Here is a 13,363-nt window from a genome sequence, read left to right as displayed (position 1 = left end):
CGAGACCGGGACCGGGACTCACTCGGGCAGGTAGGGGGAGGAGAAGCTGCTCCAGCGGTGCAGGGTATAACCCAGCACCCGGCTCTCGGGGCCCGCCGGCCCCGCCGCCGCCATCTTGTTGTCAGCAGCGGCAGCCGCGGCCCCGGCAGCGACCGCGGGGGGCGGGGCCGTGCTCTTAAAGGGGCCGCGCCGGCGTGGGGGAGGACGGGCCGTGGGGGAGGACGGGCCGTGGGGCTCCAGTGGGGTCTAGAGGGGGACAGCCCCTGGAGCTGGGGAGGGGGTCCGCCGCGGGGCTGCTAGTGGGCTGTGGGGCTCAGGGAGACGCCTCATGGAGCTGAGGGGGGGCTCAGGGGGAGGCCCCGTGGGGCTGAGGTGTGCTGTGGGGCTCAAGGAGACACTGAATGGGGCTGAGGGGGGGTCGGGGGAGGCCCAGTGGGGCTGAGGTGGGCTGTGGGGGGCTCAGGGGGAAGCACCGTGGGGCGGGAGTGGGGTGTTGATTGCCAAAGGGGACATCTCCTCTCCCGGCCCCGCGGCGGTGAGTGCTTGGGAGAGGGATCTAGGAAAACCCAGTGGGGTTGATCCTGTGCTGGCTCCTGCACCAGTTCCCTGTCGCGGGTAGCAGAGTTAACCTCCCTTGCTCCGTTTTATCAGCTGAATATTTGACCGTGTATACTTAAACTTCCCAGGAAGCTCGTTTTGACATTTCTGCCAGTTTTTAAATGCTGGAGGGGCTCAGTTTTTTTCTTTTCCAAGAAGGAGCTATTAAAGTCACCATAAATAACAGTAAACAGATAAATAAAAGTAAATAACAACTAAAATGAAAATGTGGATGATCGAGTGGTGCCCAGATTTAGCTTTTGACCAACAGTCCCGTTTGAAAGCAATTGCAAATTGAGCACTGGGCGCCAGAATTAATCAGGGTTTGTTGGGTTTTTTTTTTATCTTGGGTCATTTTTTCAGTCCATACAACAACTCATCTACGTGCTTCATGGAGAGACAACCTGGAGGCTCAGGTTGGGATGGAACCCAAGTGGTTTCCGACATCTTGCGCACTGTCATATTTAATAACTTCTTTTTTTTTTTTTTTGCTCTGGATTTTAGGAAATAACTTGTATTTAATCATAGAATCACAGAATACCAGGTTGGAAGGGACCTCAAGGATCATCTGGTCCAAACTTTCTTGGCAAAAGCATGGTCTAAGGATGGCCCAGCACCCTGTCCAGCCAAATCTTAACAAGTGTCCAATGTTGGGGCATCCACCACTTCCCTGGGGAGATTATTCCAATGGCTGATTGTTCTCATTGTGAGAAATTTTCCTATTGTGTCCAGTCAGAATCTCCCCAGGAGTAACCTGTACCCATTACCCCTCGTCTTTTCCACGTGACTCCTTGTGAAAAGGCATTCTCCGTCTTCTTTGTAGCCACCCTGTAAATACTGGAACATGGTGATAAAGTCTCCCCTAAGCCTTCTTTTCTCAAGGCTGAACAAAGCCAGTTCTCTCAGCCTTTCCTCATAGGGCAGGCTTCCCAGTCCTTGGGTCATCTTTGTGGCCCTTCTCTGGACCCTCTCCAGCCTGTCCACAGCTTCTTTGTATAGCGGGGACCAAAACTGAACACAGTATTCCAGGTATGGCCTGACAAGCGCTGAGTAGAGTGGGATAATGACTTCTTTATCTCTGCTGGTGATGCCCTTGTTGACGCAACCCAGCATCCTGTTGGCTTGCTTTGCCGCAGCAGCACACTGTTCACTCATATTGAGTTGATTGTCCACCCAGGTCCTTTTCCACAGAGCTGCTCCCCAGCCGGGTAGATCCCAACCTGTGCTGCACTCCTGGATTGTGTTTTCCCAGGTGCAAGACCTTACCTTTGTGTTTGCTGAGCTTCATAAAGTTCTTGTTAGCCCACTCTTCCAGCCTATCCAGGTCTTTCCGCAGGGTGGCTCTCCCTTCCAAAGTGTCCGCTCCCCCACTGAGTTTGGTATCATCAGCAAACTTCATCAGGGTACACCTGATCCCATCATCCAGGTCACTTCTGAAGATATTAAACAGATATTAAAATATTAATCATATCTTCCTTTGCAGTTGATGCTCCTGAATAATTCACTGGCAGCACCAGTACCTCTCTGGGTCTGTGATGTCGTGCTTGGTTTGGAGGGAAGCTCCCATCGGGATCTCCAGACCTGCACCAGGTTTATTTTTCAGTGCTTTGGCCCTCTGCATGGCTGCGTGCCAGGAGGCTGGCTCTGAAACCCCAAACACCTACGGGACCAGCACGTAAGCTGGGTATTCTTTGACACGTTTCTCTATCTGAGGTTGTTGTAGGGTTTTTCATGGTGAAGGGAGATGTTTTCACCCACAGGCCCCACCAAAGCAGGAGGGAGGCTTGGGACATCCCTGGGGCAGCTCTGGGCTGCTTGAGAAAGCAGAGGAGATATTTCAAGACCAGGGGGGGAAAAAAAAGCCAAACAAATAAACAGCTGTCTGTTGGACATGACAGATTGGAGACATATTATCAGGCAGGACAGCAAGATGCCTGGCTAGATTAAATTAGCACAAGGATTTTTTTTTTTCCCCTTTATTTTAGGAAAGCGAGTGAGAATGTGGCAGCAAAATCTGCCTGCAGATGAAAAACTCCTTCAGCAGCCTTGAAGGCTGAACGTCAAGTGGTATTTTAAAAGCAAAGGGGAGCAGCAAGCGCTTCCTCTCAAGACCCCTGCCCAGGAGGGGGGTTCTCAGCGTTTTCACTGGTATCAAAGCCACGCAGCTCTGCAACAGCGCAACAAAGTCCATGCACGAGGCACGAACGTCCACACCTCCCTCCACTCCTGCACTAATGAGGCTTTTTGAAGTTTGTGGCCTTGCCGTGGCATTTCAGACTTCACTTATCCAAACTTCTGTCTGCAGGCATCCCCCTCCCAAAATTACCGTGGGAGTATTAAAAGAAATAGTTTACTAAAGATCTCACTAATAATATACTCCCAACCCCGGAGGAAGAGATGCTACCTCAGCATTTGGAGCCTCGCTAACAACCAGCCGGAGAGGAGTGATGCTGTGTAAAACTTGTGACCTTCGAATATGAAATTTAGGGGAAAGCGAGCGAGCAGTGGGCGAGAGCCCTGCAGCAGCCGGGAGGAGGAGGAGGAGGAGAAGCCAGCAGCCCCCTGCTCGCCACTGCACAGTGCAAACCACCCTAGGATTTTCTCTGCTCGCTATCCTGTTACCACTTGAATCAAGACCTGGATGCCGAGGCAGCTTATTTTTAGCACATTTTGGACTTAAAGTGAAGTGAATGCTGATGAAATCTGCAGTACTGACAGCCCTGGAAAATCTTTATTCATCTGCAGCATAGGCAGCAGGGAAGGCAAAGCAATTCCGAGCTGCAAACCGAGTCCCCCAGTTTCTCGGGCTCAGCCTGCCCAGCACTCTGCAGTTACTGGTAGTCACTGGGAGAGGGTTTTTCCACACTCTGAGTGGACCGAGCACGGTGGGGAGGAGCACGATGTGCAGGGGAGCGGCATGCGGCAGATTTGGACAGCCTGGAGCCTCCAGCTGAGCTCTCTGCATCCCCATCAGGGTGGCTGCCAGAGCAGAACTGTGGTGGCGGTGGGGCCGTAAAAATGAGAGAGACTCGGAAAACATGAGTATCTGAACCCTGCTCTGCTAGTCCAGGGCCATGCTGCGTTTACAGCACTAATGCAACGCTGGATCCATGCAACCTTGGGGGCCCAATGGCACCGACACTGGTAGCGACTCAGACCCACTGCTTTAGGGAAAAACCCCAAAGAGGGCACTTAGGAAGCAAATACCGTGCAGAACAGTCCTATTTCTGACCCCCTCGCTTGGGACCTTGCTGAAACCCTCCAGCACAACTTGATGCCTGCCGGACCTGAGCTGGCCGGGTAGATCTGTGCTGCCTGTGGCTGGCTACTTTGTGAGAATGGGGCTGCAGAGGGGAAGCGAGAGCTTTCCTAGCAGCAAAAATGGGTCTCTTTGGCGTTCAGGGCACAGCTTGCCAGAGAGCCAGGAGGTCCCTGGACGGGTGCCTTGGATGGTAGCTGGAGTTGCTGGGAGAGGCCAGGGTGACCACAAGAGATGTGCCCCGCATCTCTTTGCCGGGAGGATGCGCGCACGGTGTTCACATGCTTGTCGTCAGTAAGCTTGAAATCCAACCATGGGCAGCTCGGGGATTTGACAATTGTTTGTGTCTGCCTTGAGACAAATATCTCATTCCCCCCGTCACAAACTTGCTCCTCTACCGCGCGTGTGTTTTGAGTTTCCTCATGCAAAACCTGCGTGGGTGTTTGGATATGTAATGAGCACATAGTTCAGGATGAAAACAAGTTGCGTGGAAGAGCCAAGTAACGCCAAAAAAATGAAAGCAATACAAACAACAACATGGCACACGGCCATACCAGCTAGATTATGGGCCAGCCGGATCTCACATACTCCCCGGAGCTGCAGAGCCGATCAGCTGTTGGAAAAAGAGACCTTTAAAGACAAGTGAGAGGAAATAGCATTGGCAGTGCAGGCCACAGCATGTTTCCTTCCAAAGCAGGACGGAGCCAAGGACATTAGGCAGAGCCGTAACATTTGGGGTCTCGTTGCTCAGCCATGAAGTAAGGCGAAAACCTCAAGTGGGCTGCAGTTGTGTAAACTCCTATTGTTTTCTGAGCGGAAGCGGAGCGCTGGCCTGACGGGGTATTGTCGTACCAGATTTTGGCGATGCTCGCTGACGTAACCAAGCTCCCTCTGCAGAGCCAGGGCTTCATTTTAACCCAGTATGTTGTGCAGGGGCAATAAACTCGCCTGCCTGCGCTGGACCCCCGCTGGAGAGCATCATCCCAAGCCAAACATGTGCTCCCTCCCATAGCGTCTTCAAAGAAAATTACCTCTAACCTGGCAGCAAGGCTGGAGTGGGACTAGAGGCAATTCCAAAAAACTCCCCAAACCATCATCATCTCTCATTTTGATGACCCGATGGAAAAAAAGTGGCACAGCTGATTAATAGACCCGTTTTCTGCAAGGCCTCAATGCATTTCCACACTGAAAAGGGGTAAGAGCAGGCCTCAAAGACAGGTTATTTCATTTTTTCCCCAACTGGGGAGAGGGATCATCTGTGCCTACTTACAACGTAGTAAAACAATACCTCCTTCAATGTAATAAAATACCTCTCCTGATCTAGGCCCTGATCCAAGCATCTGCTCCTCAGCCACGCACTTAAATACCTGCTTGAGTCCTCTTCACCACCTCTTGTAGCATCCGTCCTTTGGTTAAAGGCTTAAATTGGCTCACTGGCAATCCAGAAGATTGAAAGGGGCCTGAAATACCAGCGCCTCCATACACACATTGGCATAATTCTTTGCATAAAAGCCAGCTTTAAAAGGCTTGTTTTACAAAGCACAAGCGTGCATTTTTTTCGAATCAAGGTCAGTAACTCAGCTTCATTCACCAGTCTCCAGCTGCAAAACAACATGCCCCAGACAATGGGGGAGAGTGTATCTGAGTCAGAAGATGCCTTTTAAGGGATGCAAGTGGCTCCGAGCCACGCTGAGGAAAGAAGATCTCCTTGGTACCCTTGCGTGCTCGGCCCCGTCTGAACTGAAACGGGGCACCTGAGGGCAGGAAAAGCTCGTGAGATGAGAACGGCGGCACAAATCATACTCACGCCCTCCGTGCTTTGGTAAAATGCGCTTTTCCGATGACACCCCCATGCCACCCTCTCCCACCAGCGTGACGTGCCCCCCGTGCTCGGCTCCACTCCACGATTCAGCATGTGCTCCTAAGAAGCAGATGAGGTGCTCGCAGCTGCACCGCGGGCTAAAAATATTTGCTTGTCTCTTCCCCCCAGGCAGGTGCGCTCATCCTGGGCAGGGCTGCTCCCACAGGGATGCGCGCTGCTCGTGGCACGCTGCAGTTCAGCGCTTCTTCCTTTTCTACGTGGAGCGCTTGGGTGTTGTGATTATTTCTCTGAATCACCCAAAGAGGATGCTCTGTCCTGCGTTTCAGATGCAAAATGTGCCTTGGAATTCAATAGTTGCTATAGTGCCATAATTACACATTTTATGGAGTACTTAGTCACAATGGCTAGAGCTCTTGTTATTAGGTTTGGACTCCTTCTGTTGCTTTATTTTAAAGACCTTTCTGCTAAACGCTTTCTCTCTGCATTAAAAATAGTTTATTTCAGCATTTGTTCTCTCCAAAGATAGCTCCAATTCGTGGTTGCGATGGAGCACTGGTCACCAAATTGATAGTATGGATGGAGCTTACAGCCTGCTTTCTGTCGCGGTGCTCCAAGATGCACATCAAAGTCGGCTTAAATGATGCCAGCAAAACATTTCCCAGGATCCAGGAGCTCTTGAGCACTGATCCTGGAAACATTGCTGTCTGGGGTTTGGAGACAACTCACACTGCCTGCGTGGGGCATCCACACCTTCCCAGGTGCTCCACTTTCCCTTGGCAGTGTGGAGAAGGTGCTCTTGGGTGCTCTTCCTGGAAGACGATTCAGCCCACCTCAATGGGACACGTCTTGGGAGAGGGTGAATCACTCTTCCAAGGTGCTGGGTTTTTATGCCAACTCTAGAAAAAGCTCAGCTTTAGTGCAGACAGCTGAGATGGGTAAGACAAGCCCCACGCTCAACATTGCTCCTCCAAACCGCAGGGATGCTCTCCACCCTACACAGTAGGATTGGCCTTTCCTCTATTGACCTCTTTTTGTGCCCAGGTTTCCCCATCTGGAGAATGGAGCTAAATACTTAATTGCCTACTTTCTAAGGAGTCAGGCAGGATAATTAGCTAATGTTTGGGTAATGCGTCATAGGGTAGGAGTGCTAAGTAGTATTGCTGTCAGCAGCACAGTGGGAAGTGAAGGACTCAATCTTGTTTTTTAATCAGGAATGTCACGGTCTCCCCTAAATTCATTGTTTCCATTGACTAGTCTGCTGAGGCCAGGGGACTTGTGCAAAGTGTTTAAAGGAAGAGAATGCCAGGGACAGTGGAGAGCTAGCTGTTTGCGATCCAGGAGAAGAGCTGTAAGAATAACTGGGTGGATTTCAGAAAGGGAAAACTGCCAGTGAAGACAAAAGCAGGGAATATGCCTGGGACTGGACAGAAAGGGCTTACGTCTGTAACTGTAGCGTAAATATTCAATAGCAAGATCCTCTGAGTAACAGAAGTGCATCAGGGAAACTTTTCTTGCACAGCATTTATTGCATGCAGGCAGCACAGTAGGAAGCATGACACAGAGACCCGTCTAACTCACCCTGGGGACTGAAGTAGACTCAACCTAAAAGAGATTTCACATCTTTAATTTTTATTATTCTGCAAATTACGTTATGGATGAACTTCAAGCCCTTCTCATGTCCACTGATCATAATTGATGAGATTTCAATCGTGCCTCCTTGAAGTTAAACATCTGAGAGACACTTTGGTTAATAGTTTGCCTTTCAGTGCAGTGCATTAGCTCTCTTGTACTCCTGTCTGCTTAATTTAGAGCGAGTGGCCGAGAGTGGTGCAATTAAGGAAGGAATCTTGGGCTGAAGCTCTCAACGCTTTCAAATGACCAGCAGACCCTTCAGTGCCAGCTTGTTTTTACAGTAGCTGGAACACTACTTTCCATGACTCACTACTAATTATGCTCTGGATTTGCAAACGAATGCTTTTAACCTCTTCTTGTTGTATATGAAAATTATTAAACCGTCAGTGCTGTCCCAGTGCCCTCCTGGTCGTGCCGCTGTGATCTGCTGTCCCACCTCTGTAAGCCTGGCTCTTTCGCTTTCCAGCCAATCCCGGCAATCACATTCTCCCTCTACCTCTTTTCTAAATGAACCGATGTTTCTCACGCTCTCTATTTAATAATTTTCTCGTCCTGGAGACAGTCTCGTGCTTTGGTATGTGCAAAAGATGACTCTTCCAGTGAGGTTGCTGGGCTCTCCCCGTTTCCTGTTGAGTGTCCAGCCACAGGCTACGTGGAGATCATGCCAGCTCCCGTCTCTTTTCCCCAGTGGTGGTTAGCCAGCCGCAGACCATCTCAGCAGCTTCTGCCAACTGCTCTACACCCTATACAGATGTCTCACTTGGAATCTCTGCAGCCAGGACTAGGGAGAGGAGAAACCACAGATAACCTGGAACTGATCCTCTCCACCACTTGCATTCCCCGATCTTTGCAGAGAGGTCCATAAGGAGGAATAACGCCTGACCTCTGGAAAAGGAGAGCATCCTTTCACTTGCCAGGCCTGAGGAAATGCAAATCTGTGGACACACTGTCGTGGTGCATTGCCCACTGTAAGACAGACTGTGCCAAACCCACCACCCCATCCCAGCGCTCCCTGAGGAGGGGTTGTGCCCAATCTCAGAAAGGCTGCTTTATTCTAGAGAATAGCTTCCTGTTGTGTCTATTCCTGGTTTTGTACTAAGGAGGTGGAAATACTGGCAGCAGTTCTGGGAAGGGCAGGGCTTGGGGAAGGATATGCGTATTCATCAAGATCACCCTCCCCACCATGGCTAGATGCTCCACTTAAGACCGTCTTTGGCACTCAGGCTCAAGTGGAAAATAAGTGGGACCCACTGCTCCCATGAAGAGGGACAAATTTTCCCTCCAACAAACTAAAAAATAATATTACGTGAAAGAATAAGCATCTTCTCTCAGTGCAGGTCACTTGATGGGTCTCAAGTTGCATTTTTTTTCTCCAGAAGTTGCCCCAGCAGCGAATCCACCCAAATGACCTCCTCTGTACTGTCCAGAGCCACCCCCCCATCCCCTCAGAAGGCTGTTTGGAGGGGCTGGGGGGTGACACATGGGACAGAGCTGGTTTTTCCTATAGATCCAGGAGTTTCCAGTCCATTTCAGGGAAGCATTTCCATTTTCTGGGAAGGCAGGAGAGCCACATACCCGGCAGGAGGCTTCATTTCTCACCATGCTCAGCTTCTCCCACCACATAGAAAGCAATTTCCCGGGAGCCACAGATGGGCATGGACTGGTGCCTGAGCCCATTCAGACACTGCTAGTCTCTGTGGTTACATGGGTTTGCAATCTGCTTCCTGGGAAGAGGAGGGAGACAACAGTCCTGTGACTGCTGAAGGCTTGGGATAGACTCGTGCTTACGGGCAGTCATATTTGTGGGCTTGGCAGCCAAAACTCAGAGGTTTGTGGGCTGCGTGAAGCCTGCTGCTTTCCTGACCTGCTCCCATATCCACGGACTGGCTGTGGGGCTCAAGGACCTCCCTACATAGCTGAGAATGAGGGGTCCTGCTCCAGATGTGCCAGAGGGGAAGGATACCCTACCCAAAGCCAGAGGAGAAGAGAGACAGGAGAATGACCCAAGCCACTATGTCCTTCAACATGGGCACCTCAAAAAGCATGGTCCAAGGAGTACCAGCCCAACACATGCTGGAATAAAACAAGCTCCCTCCTTACCCCATCCGGCACAGGTTTTCCCTTGCTGGTTTAGACTGGCACACAAGACGACATTCAAATAACATCCTGAAGTGGTACTGCATGCCATAGGCCAAGCAGATCCCAGTTGCTCCTGGTCCTGGGTGTAACAGGATGGACAGCCCAAAGGGCAGCTTGCCTTTCTCCAGTCTGGACACCTAGCAAGGGACTTTGCTTTCCACACAGGTCATCCCGCATTACCTGCTGATGTATTCATGTTTGTCCAGACTTACATGCTGGAAATTCAAGGTCGTTGGTTGCTGCAGGGAGAGAAGGAGTTTGCTTTGCATAAGCCCAAGCCCCTTTATGCGGGCACTTTGTTCTTGGGATTTGTCTCAATGGGGCTTAAGGCTGCTTGTGTCCTTCTGCAAGGTGAAGCTTTCAGCCCATGGAAGCCCTCCAGCTCACCCTCTTATCTTCCTCAAGATGCTTGTTTCTGCCCTTTGCCATGAATCTGGTCATCTTTGTCAAAGATGGGGAATATGGCTCCATGCAAAACTGGAAGAAGCTTGAGGGTGTGCCATAACCTCACCAAATATACCCCTACACGTGCCCCAAAGCTGTGGCTTTACTCACGGTTCCCAACTCGCTGCTTGCCCTGAATGTCTGGGGAGCACCTACCACCCATGCCTCCTGTGGAGCCCTAAAAATGAGCCCAGGGGAAGCAGAACAGCCCTGCCTCCTCCAGCAGGACAGCAACAGCAGACATGGCTCCCCACAGGAATACACAGCTCCAAAGATAAAAATAACTCATTCTGGAAATGGAAAGGGGCAAAGCAAGCGAAGAAGAAAGCATGAGCCAAGCCAGGTTTGTACGGGAAAAGGGAAGGTGGAGGGAAGAACAACAACAAAGCATGGAGCTGGGGGATCAGTACTACAGAACAGTTAAAGGGGAGTGAAAGATTTGCAAAAATAGCAGTTGAAGGAGTACCAGAGAGACAGGTCTATCTCCAGAGGATGAGGGCTAGAAGATGTAAACCTGCTCTGCCTGACATTGCCTGGGCAAGGCTGAAGGGGATGGCCACAAAAAGCACGTCCCCAGTAGTGCTCTGGACCCCGTGCAAGGCTTTACCCCCACAGCACCTACCCCACCGAGCTCCTCCACCCCGAGCACCTCTCCAGCTCCCCATGCGGCTCCTTTGCTGCTGACCCCACGGCCATGAAGAAAGGTTTCCTCCTCCTAAACCGGCTGAGTTGCTGACGTCCAGCCAACAGAGAAAGCGGCTGGGTAACATCAGGAACCAATGGAGATCATGGCCACGGGCAGACCGGAGGTGCCAAACCTGCCTACGGCGACTGCTGGGGTGTCTCATGTCAAGAGTGATTCAAGCCACCCACTGCTCCTGCCCGCTTAGACCTTGGCTTCCCTTGCTGCCAGCAATAAGCAGTCACGTCTCGCTGTGTAGGCATCTAAAGTACATGACTGAATGCAAAACCAGCTAGCGATTAAAAAGAAGGTAATTCCAAGAAAATACTTGCATGTATTACACAAGGACAGCATGTACTCCAGACTGCTGAGAGAGGAAAAGAAGCAACAGCGGTGACCTTTTTTAAGTGATGGAAAACCAGGGAGATAGCTGGGAACTTGGAAACAAGGTCAGGAAGTGGAAAGAAGAGCAATCTTGGAAATTTTTACCTGGCAATTCTGACTTTGGTCCTGATTACAGCAAGGGGAAAGACAGGGCATGGCATAAATCTCTGACCATCTAAAGGATGATGGAATAACAAAAGTTAAGCCATGGGGCTACCAAGAACACATAGATGGAGACATTTCTTATCAGTCTACAAAATGAGTGGATGTGGGAACACGATAAGGCAATATATCAACTCATTTGTGAAGAATTTGATGCAGTGTCCAACAAAGCCCTTTTTTTTTAAATTAATTTCTCTTGACTTGGATCTGAACATCATCATACAGGCTGAACATTGCAATTTAAAGGTCCTCTCAGATGACCACGCGGTATCTTGATTCCTCCCAGATAAAGTTTAAGCGTGTCTGTTAATGACCCCATTCCTCCCTTGAAGCCATCGCTCTGCAGACATGAAACCACTGCATTCATCTGCCTCCTCCAACCTCAGTGCAGATAAGACTCGGCAAAACACCGCATCCTCCGGGATGGAGGCGGGGAAGTGAGAAAGCCAGCAAATGAGTCATCCCAGCCTTACAGGCAAGATTTGCCTGGGATCTGCGCCGTGCAGGAGGAGAAGAGCCACGCAAAGGGCTTGCAGGAAGCTGATGCTGGTCCTGCAGGGGTCCTGGACCCTGCCCAAGGACCACCCGGTGTTATATCACTCATTATCAAGTCCTTAATGAAAGTCTACACCAGCCCGCGACATGTCCTTGTCTCCCTCTCCGGTCCTGCAGGTCCATCTCTCCTGGCTTTCCATCAGTGGAGAAGTGCCTTCTTCTGAGGGGATGCAGCAGTGGTTTGTGGCCAAAATGCTAAGGGATGTAAATGTAGGCCATGATGCAAGAGAAACTGGCTTTCCAACTGTGCGTGGCAAGAATGGCCCCTCATTAAGGAACCGAAATGTGATCCATTGAGGCCACGTCTTGCAACATGCCGAAGACCTGATTATGGTCATTTTCCTCCCTGCTTCCACCGCATGCCTGGGAAAGGGACGCAGTAATTAAAGTTTGAATCTCATTAAAACCCAGAAAGTGCTTGGCTTTCTGAGAATCCAATTATCACAAATGCTGCGTAATGCCAGTCAGGGCACGGCTTGTTTTTGGTGTTTGGAATTATTTTTGTTAAACATACAAATACGGTGTGAAATCAAATTTTCCAGAGGATGTTGAAAATCCGAAGAGGGCACAGTTACAAAAGCAATTCAAGGCCTTGGAGAAAACGCCTTGGGGAGGGAGGGAAAGGCTGCAAGTACTCTGCTCACCAGAAAGAGGAAAGGGGGAACAGCAATGCTGCAAAAGAGGGACAGAGCAGGGGTGCTCGGGCAGCCAGGGTGATGCTCATCCTGCCCCAAGCCCTCCAGGGCCGATCCGGCTGGGTCTGGACCAGCATCCCATCAAGGTGGCAAGTCCCAGCTCCTGGCTGGTGGCCTTAGGCACAGAGCAGTGGCCTGCCGTGGCTCAGCCATGGCCCCACCTGTGCTGGCTCACTGCACGGCTCCTTGGATTTCGCAGGTGGAAAGTCCTCCAGTTAACGGGCACCTTGGTCCGGTGTGTATCCATGGGATGGGCATGAGCTGGGAAATGACGTGAGCCTGGCAGCAGGAGATGAAGCTGCTCTTCCTCTTCCTCCTCAAAGTAGCAAGCCCTACAAAAACACATTGCGGGAAGCAGAAGCTTGCCACCTTCAAAAGAAATTGATCTTTCTAACAAGCGGTTGACCATGGAGAGGAAAGAGGTGGGGTCTCCATCCTTCGCTGGGGCGGGAGCCTTTCTGAGGACACAAGCCACTTGTCTCAGCCCACCTACAACCAGCCCCCGTGGCCGCGCACCGACCCAGTGGTCCTTTCCCCGCACACTGGTGGGCTGCAACATCTGCCGAGCCCACCCGAAACATTCTCCCTCTCTGCTCCCGGCTTGTCCCCGGGCCGTCACCTCAGGGTTTTGCCAACGGCGAGCGTGGCAGCAGCCGTGCAGCCAGGGATTACGGAGCATCACCCGTAACCGGAGCCGGCGGTGGGACTTGGGATGCCTGGCTTTGCTGTGCCGCTCTGCTGCTAACTCACCAGGGTAACGGGGACAAGGCACTTAACTGCTCTGTGCCTCAGTTTTCTCAGCTGTAAACACGTATTAAAACAATAACCTAATTTGCCGGGGTGCTGACAACCTCCAGCAGCGATAGCGAGGAGCTCTGCCAACCTGGGGTAAAAGGTGCTAGTTAAGTACAAAATAGTATTATGCTTTTTGTGGCACAGTGTGTCTGCCATACATTACACTTATGCAACATTACTTAGCACTTAGTCGGCAC

At 51.0% G+C, this 13,363-nt stretch overlaps 1 protein-coding gene across 2 annotated transcripts in view; it reads right to left on the bottom strand.

Moving 5' to 3' along the window:
* The window catches only part of MKLN1 (muskelin 1, intracellular mediator containing kelch motifs), a 110,592-nt gene extending 110,453 nt beyond the window's left edge, over positions 1–139 (bottom strand). For both annotated transcript variants that reach the window (XR_775239.1, XM_010581020.1), the window contains exon 1: positions 23–139. Coding sequence is in view for 1 of the 2 variants with exons in the window: in XM_010581020.1 (XP_010579322.1) it covers positions 23–114 (92 nt within the window). In the remaining variant the exon portion in view is untranslated. The remainder of the gene's footprint in view (positions 1–22) is intronic.
* Positions 140–13,363: the final 13,224 nt, after the last annotated feature.

Source organism: Haliaeetus leucocephalus, unplaced genomic scaffold (assembly GCF_000737465.1).
Source record: "Haliaeetus leucocephalus isolate CR32 unplaced genomic scaffold, Haliaeetus_leucocephalus-4.0 Scaffold751, whole genome shotgun sequence".
NCBI classification, from domain to species: domain Eukaryota; kingdom Metazoa; phylum Chordata; class Aves; order Accipitriformes; family Accipitridae; genus Haliaeetus; species Haliaeetus leucocephalus.
Note: the sequence above shows the minus strand (reverse complement) of the source record. Positions and strands in the feature narration are given on the sequence as shown.